Source organism: Acipenser ruthenus, chromosome 13 (genome assembly GCF_902713425.1).
Source record: "Acipenser ruthenus chromosome 13, fAciRut3.2 maternal haplotype, whole genome shotgun sequence".
NCBI lineage: Eukaryota > Metazoa > Chordata > Actinopteri > Acipenseriformes > Acipenseridae > Acipenser > Acipenser ruthenus.
Genome location: NC_081201.1, coordinates 37,326,478 through 37,334,118, shown reverse-complemented (window position 1 = coordinate 37,334,118; position 7,641 = coordinate 37,326,478). Strand labels below are relative to the sequence as shown.

Sequence of the window (7,641 nt, the reverse complement as noted above, 5' to 3'; positions counted from 1 at the left end):
GGCTCGATGAACAGGTAAAACAGTCATCTAGTGAAGGTACTGCTGTTTATAGTGCAGGGTGAGGCACGCATGTTTCAAATCCTGCTCACAGCAATTAGTTTATCTTGATTGGGTACCCATAGGGAGCGATGCAGTAGCCTTTGCGCTACCTTAAGGTTAGGGAGATAAACATTTGGGGGTAGTTTGTGCTTCAGCGGCCACTACTGGTCAGGCGTTTAAGTCCAAGTAGAGAAGTAGCTTGGAAACCAAAATTAAATCTTATTAAATTACACTAGAGATTGAAATAATGTATATTTGAGTTTAGGCTTAGACAAAGAAAAGATATTAAAAAGGGGTAAGCAATATTACATAAATAAATATTCACATGTTAAAAGACATTAAAATATTTTAGATCATTTTTATTAAATTCTGTTTTAACAAAAAAAACAAAAAAATACATTTTCACAAATCGTGTTACTGTGAATGTGCCCATACGTATTTTTTTTCTTAAAGTTCGGTAAAACCATTGGTAATATTTTCAAAGCATTGCTTTCAGACCCAATTAATGTCAATAATAACTATTCGTTTCTAGGTTTTACTGAACATATAATTTGCTTCATTGGGGTATACAAGTTGGGGTACAGTTGATTTGTTAAATTAACATTCGATAAGCAACAGGTCACCTAATTGGAAACTGAAACATGATCATGATTGCAGTTACACTAAAAAAAGATAAATAAGAATATGGGGTGGGGAGTGGTGCCCCATACACCATTCAATTTGACCAATATGCAGTAAAATGGGATGAACAAAGGATATCTAAAATTCACAACACAAATGCTCACCCCTTTAATTTACCAAAAAGTTTAGTGTTCAAGACTCCAGTTGTTAACTAAATAGAAATAATCTACAAAAAGCAAGCTGTAATGCTCCCATGGTCCTAACACATGTAGCTTTTAAAGTAAACCAAAATTGATTATTGGCATGAAAAAATGCAGTAGACACTGTAAATATAATGAAAGAGGGTGGTCACATTATATCAATCAAAGTCTCAACAAATGTAAATTTAATCAAAGTCACAAACCACTAAACAAAAGAAAACACAGGTAAGCATCCGCCCCAGCTACAATAAAATACTAACCCCAAGAGTCTAATGTTTCAAGTACTACATAGTTGTTTTTTTTTTTTTACATAAATTAATGAGACATTGAATACTGGTTTGTTATTTCAGTTCAGACTCCAATACTCCTTCTCTTCCTCCGGCCAACCAGTAGTTGGTCCCCTTCAAAATAAGAAAGGAAAGAAATCAGTATTGCATGTGTACTTACATACTCTTTCCCAAGACTTAACTAACCAGTTCTCTTGCTCTATAACCGCACAGGTCTACTACAAATGCTGTTCAGCGGAAACCGTGCCACATTTCATTTTCAGACGTGTTTTAAATCAGAAGATGTACTTCATGTTGAAGTGTGTAAATGGCTATAATCTTCAGATACTCATTTTAAACATTCTCCCCGAGGAGAGTGGTGATGATAACAAAGATTACATGTGAATTGTCAATTTAGAAACTAAGAAAAAAAAAAGAAGTAAATTTGCACGACTAAATGACATTGACTGTCCAGTAAACATGATCTTGCTTTTCTGATTAGGTTATGGGTGTGTAAGTCGTGTGCGAAAACTTGAACTCCTCTGAACACTATCACAGTGGCCAGCTGGCACCTGGAAACGTATCCTACCTTTTTCACCCTTCTCTCCCTGGATTCCTGGTAATCCTGGCAGTCCTGTCTGCCCTCTGAGTCCTATTTCACCTGTAACAGGACCAAGAACAATGAACATAAGTGGAGCATGCTCTCTCTTACAACTGATTTCATTACACAGTGAACTGATTAAACTGTGCACCGTGCTTGCCAAACATCCATAACTTCAGATTATGCATTTTACTTATCTGTTATATACTATCTAGGTTTCTGGTGTCTTTGTTCAGAATGTAGTTAAACTAAGGGGGTTAGCCACTCTGTTCCTCTGACTGGAGACTTGAACTACCGTTAAAATGCATTGACTATAGAATCAGCAGTGTAAGCCAACTTGGATTTAGCAGGTACAATACGATGGAGAAAAATAAACTATTCTCATTTTTAACAATTGGAGGGGGGGGGGGGTATTGAAGTTGTTGTGCACATGTTTGATTAGTGGCTAAAGCCCCTTTCACACTGTTACGCCGTTCGTAAGCTGACAAACTTTTCTGTTTATTCTGTTTAGCCATATTTGTGTTGCTTGAGACACACCATGAGCCAGATTGCAGCAGGGGTGAAGAAACATTTTCTCTAATCAACATTTGGGCCGACGGTTCAATCCAGAGAAGCTTGGATGGAAGTGTGTGTAACAAGCTGCTTCCTGGGCATTGATACGCGCATTGTGTACTTGCGTCTGTCACCCAGGTCAACACTGCTTTATGAAAACCAGTGTGAAATCGCGTAGCGGACCCACATGACACCGGGTCCTGACCAGGTAGTTTCCAACCCGGGTAGAGCATGTCAGTGTGAAAGGGGCTTATGTTTCATTCTTAGCACATAGATGATAAGAGAACACACCTCTATCCCCTTTGTGTCCTGGGAATCCTCTATCTCCCTTTGGACCCACAGGTCCTGGAATTGTACCGTACGCTGTAAAAAGAAACAAAAAGTTTGTAAGACATGTACCTTTACATCATTGTTTTAAAAGGCACGTACAAAATGTGCATAAGCTTAATATTCTGCATATCTGGAGCGTCATGCAAGTGTTATTGTAAGTGTATCAAGCCAGCAAACAGTTTTCCTTACTTCTGAAGAATTCCATGAGGTCAGCAGTGACGTTCCCGTACGCGCCGATGACACGGCTGTACCCTGGAGGTCCGGGGGGTCCCGGTGGTCCTGGGTAACCGGGGCGTCCCACTTGTTCTGACACACTGTAAGAGACACCTTGCAGCAGACCCTGGGCTGTGAAAGCAGGGACAGGACCACATACATCAGAGGCACCTCACAATGCAGCTAATCCACCTCATTCATACTGTACATCACTAACACTAAACTGGATATCGTCCAGGCTGTCTATAATCTTTTTCAAAGTAAGGCTTTCCAGCCAGTATTTGTACATGTCCATATCATTTAAAATCATTATATACCAGCCAGTATTTGTATATGTCCATATCATTTAAAATTGTTATATAAGCAAGTGAATATCATTTGTAATTTAATAAAATATTTATACATAAAATAAAACTATGGTATGGACATTATGTGATTTAGGTCCGCAGTAACAGTTAATGAAGCTCACTGGGTGTAACACTTACTCTTTATGTAGTCCGATACTTTTGCTGCCACGGCAGAGTAATCCAGCGTTCCGCTCAGTCCACCCTCTACTCTGCTGTACCCGGAGTCACCACGCTCTCCTTTAAATCCTTGAGGTCCTTGAGGTCCTTGGGGGCCTGGGGGGCCCGGGGCTCCTGGGCGTCCCACTCGCTCAGACGCGCTGTAAGAGACATCCTGCAGCAGACCCTGGGCTGTGAAAGCAGGGACAGGACCACAGACATCAGAGACGCCTCACAATGCAGCTATTACATTGAACTCAATTGTTTCCAGGCCATTTATAATCCTTTTCAAAGCAACGATGTCCTGCCAGTATTTGTACATGTCAACATCATTTAAAATCATTACAGTATATACGCAATTAAATATAATTTGTATTAAAATTATTAATAAAGCTATGGTAGGGTCATTGTCTGTGATTGAGGCCTGTGCTAACTACAGTTAATGGAGCTCACTGGGTGTAACACTTACTCTTTATGTAGTCCGATACTTTAACTGCCACGGCAGAGTAATCCAGCGTTCCACTCAGCCCACCCTCTACTCTGCTGTACCCAGAGTCGCCACGCTCTCCTTTAAATCCACGAGGTCCCGGGGGGCCCGGCGGCCCTGATATGAACTGCCGCATATTGTCACCTGCAATGCATTGGAATATGTGTACAACAGTCAGGGAGAGCCCAAGGGATTCTTAGATACGTCACTGCATAAAAAGTGTCAAACGTGAGTAAAAAGAAAAGTGTTCCCTCACTGGTGAGGTACTGGATGAGCTCAGTGCGGAAGAGGTCCTTCTGTGTGTTCTCAGCGTAGGAGACGAGTCCTCCAGACACCCCTGGAGGCCCCTGGGGACCAGGTGGGCCTGCTGGGCCAGGAGGGCCACTGAAACCTGCATCTGTGCGACACAAACACAAAGGTTTAGCTTCAACCCTTTCCTAAAAGGATACAGGATGATCTGAAGTACTATTACTGTTTGATTCAGATATACCGTCTAGTTATCCTTCATCACATTATTCTTACCTATTTTGTTACAATAAGGCAGAATTAAACACCAATAAACCAGCCTTACTCTGCAGGTAGCTTCTGATGTCTTCCATTCTGTAGCCTGAACCACTAACAGTGGCAATTCCAGGGGGGCCCATTGGCCCAGGAGAGCCCGGTCTTCCTGGTGTTCCGGGGGGCCCTGGTCGCCCAACAATTCCTCGAAACTCAGAGTCTTAGAAGGAAAGAAAATGTAGGTGTAAATACCATGTGCCCATCTACCCTATACTTACGCTGTGCACGACTATCAGAGATGACTTATTTCAAGTCTATGTCCCTTTATCCATGGCCAGACAGGTTTAAATTTGGCTTGGTACTTGTAGTAACATACATTTGATTCTAAAACACCAGGCTTGAAACTATCTCTGTTGCTTGGTCTGTTCAGTATTCTTCAGGAAGATGTGGTTCAACCAGCAAATACAAGAATTCACAAAGTGCTGAAGGGACTCTTTAAGTAGTGGTTAAGCTACTATTAAGAATTGCCAGTGCTGTGTCATTATTGTTATTGTTATGGGGCAACATAAGGATGGAAAGCAACCCATCAATAGACTTGTCGTTTCAGCCTCTTCTCTTGCAGCCATTCTGTCAACTGCTCTTCAAATAAGAGTCACCAAAACAACTGTTTGGTTGCAAATCATGACCTGCCAATGTCATGTTTTTACACTCTGAATAGTAGAGCAAGCAGGATGCTGCGCGACTGGAGTAAGCTGAGAAAAGACTTTGAGCAGTATGCTTTGATAGGGATGTCAGGGATTCAGGATTCAGCAAGAAGGAAGTGAAGCCACCAAGACCGGCGATCACTTGAGATGCACAAAGAAATGTGAGTGCAGGGTTGTGGGGAAGAAGAGATTAGAGTATTAGAGATGTCTTTGTATTAGAGATGTGCAAAAAAAACAACATGTGTGCCTTAAATCACTTTTAGAATGATATTTTACTTAGTGGTTTTAACCAACAAATATATATTTTCTACAGAATCTACTGGGAAAGATCTTTATGCACACCACTACTACAATTTGCATGGCAGCAAAAGCCTGGCTATAACGAAGCAACTACAATGGGCTTGATAGGAGGTACTTTTTAAGATTTGCAGCAGACGATGGAATAAAAATGTATGGAAAGGGATAGGGGACAAAGCCTGTGCAGCAGATTACCAGTATGGATTGGGCACATCTAATAGATACCTATAGATCATCTGGGAAAGAAACTAAGACAAGATGTGGCCAAGACCAAGGCAGAGATGGTGCAATGTGGAGTGTAAGGCAGAAGCAATGAGCAAGGGTACAAGAAAGAAGATTTAGAAAATCCTCTAGTCCGTAACACAAAATAGGATATTATTTCAGGATATGACTGTGACCCTGGTGGAGTACCAACACCATGTGATTAGCCTATCAAGGTTTATACAATCACAAACCCAGGTGTTACAACCTGTTTGATTCAGAAAAACTCAAGAGATGCAACTGCTCTGGAACAGAGCTGGAACAAGTGCCACTGCCCTGGTCTGTAATTCACTACGTATCCAACAGAAGGTCCTTTGATTCTTACTTTGCAGCAGTGCTGATATGTCCCCATAGGTAGACCCCGGGGGTCCTGGAGGGCCGGGGGGCCCTGGCAAACCAATTTGCAGACCCCTAGCTGGAAAACAGAGCCATTCAAAACTGTTACTGTCCATTGCAAAAAAATTACCATAAAATTACCATAAAATGTCCCCACAAAAAGCCATCCTTCTGAAAATTAATCATTTAGGGCCATAAAGGTTAGTAATACGCAATGGCAATTTTCTGATTATTATTACTCCTGTATTTTTAGTAATATTCAACATAATCAATTATGAGTCCCTTGCAGATTGAAAAAAAGTCCATAAAGTTCATAAAGATTTAGCAAATTGCCAAAACAAACACCAACTTTTATGAGTACAGTCCTAAATGTTTAAAGGGTTTTAAAATGCACAGCCATATGCATTTAAACCCAATTCAGAAAAAAAACTGAATTCACTTTGGCTCCTATCGAGGATTCTGTAGATTACTACTGTATTCTGGTACCCTATTGAACCCTAGAACCATTCATCCTAAATACCAGCCTCTCCACTACTTACACCACTGGCAGACCTGAACCACCCGTGAGGAGGTACCAGCCCTCAGTAATGAGAAGCGCTGGCCAGAAGGTATGAAACCAGTGTCCCGTACTCACTGTTCATGATGCTGATGACACGAGTGGCCAACTCCTGCTGGTTGACAGAATCAAGCCCACTCGATCCTGAAGGTCCTGGCGGGCCTGGAGGCCCCACAAGATACTGCCTCACTTCCTGTCCTGAACAATTCAAGGTAAATAGAAATATATGTAAATGGTTCAAACACACGCCTTAGTCTTATTGTAGTGCGTATGTTTGTATTTGAAATTGAGCGCCCCGTGCGGTGTGAGCTGGGGTGACATGGTCACCGGAGAGCTGATGCTGAACATGGACCAGACACAGTTCAGCAGCAGCTTTGAGGACTCGCCTAAAGAGGGTCAACAGAGAAACACACAGACAAACAAAAACATGTGGACAGGGGACTATCCCATACCGAAGAGAAAGATGTACTGCGTGTATATATTTAACATCAAACCTTTCAATTGCAGATTGAAAAACATATATAATATAGCTTATTTGAAAACACACAGTGTTCCAAAGTGTAGTAAATATATTTTGACCTGTAGGAATAAGTAATGCTTATAAAATTGGTGGAATTATTATTATTATTATTATTATTATTATTATTATTATTATTATTATTATTATTATTAGTTGAAGAATATTTGTCAAGGCGGTTTTAAGAAAACTTGAACACCTTCCAGTTCGGTAAGGACAACAACAAACATAAAACAAAATGTGCAGTGGACTGTGGTGTATCCAGCAACTCACTCTGCAACAGGGCTATAATAGCATCAACTGATGGTGTTCCAGGGGGGCCCGGGGGGCCAGGAAGACCAGAGCTAATGCCAGTACCTGCAAAAGAAGGAAGGTCATGTCATATGCACTGCAATAGGCAATAGGCAATGCAGGTTAACCAGAACGATGCAATAAATTCCAGTATTTAATCCACAATTAACTTTTAAAATAGAGTAGACAAGCAGTGCTTAAGCCTTTACAACATTTGAGTCTCTGTAATCCTAGAGATGTTTCTACCAAGGGACAAACAGCTGGAATGGGACTGAAGTACATGCAAATCCAGTGACTCGGCCACTCAGGGCGGTGTCACACAGAAAGTCAATACAGATTTCATCCAAGGTCCTTTGCTTTAACTCCCCC

The 7,641-nt window shown here is 41.2% G+C and overlaps 1 protein-coding gene across 2 annotated transcripts in view; it reads right to left on the bottom strand.

The window, feature by feature from the left end:
* Positions 1 to 383: 383 nt before the first annotated feature.
* Positions 384 to 7,641, bottom strand: part of LOC117417837 (collagen alpha-1(XVII) chain) — a 33,613-nt gene continuing 26,355 nt past the window's right edge. For both annotated transcript variants that reach the window (XM_034030209.3, XM_058985275.1), the window contains exons 48-58: positions 7,255 to 7,338; positions 6,543 to 6,662; positions 5,898 to 5,987; positions 4,384 to 4,530; positions 4,069 to 4,209; positions 3,795 to 3,956; positions 3,308 to 3,517; positions 2,799 to 2,954; positions 2,571 to 2,642; positions 1,716 to 1,787; positions 384 to 1,261 (exon numbers count right to left, since the gene is read on the bottom strand). In XM_034030209.3, coding sequence (XP_033886100.3) covers positions 1,212 to 1,261; positions 1,716 to 1,787; positions 2,571 to 2,642; positions 2,799 to 2,954; positions 3,308 to 3,517; positions 3,795 to 3,956; positions 4,069 to 4,209; positions 4,384 to 4,530; positions 5,898 to 5,987; positions 6,543 to 6,662; positions 7,255 to 7,338 — 1,304 coding nt within the window. In that variant the 3' untranslated portion in view covers positions 384 to 1,211. The remainder of the gene's footprint in view (positions 1,262 to 1,715; positions 1,788 to 2,570; positions 2,643 to 2,798; positions 2,955 to 3,307; positions 3,518 to 3,794; positions 3,957 to 4,068; positions 4,210 to 4,383; positions 4,531 to 5,897; positions 5,988 to 6,542; positions 6,663 to 7,254; positions 7,339 to 7,641) is intronic.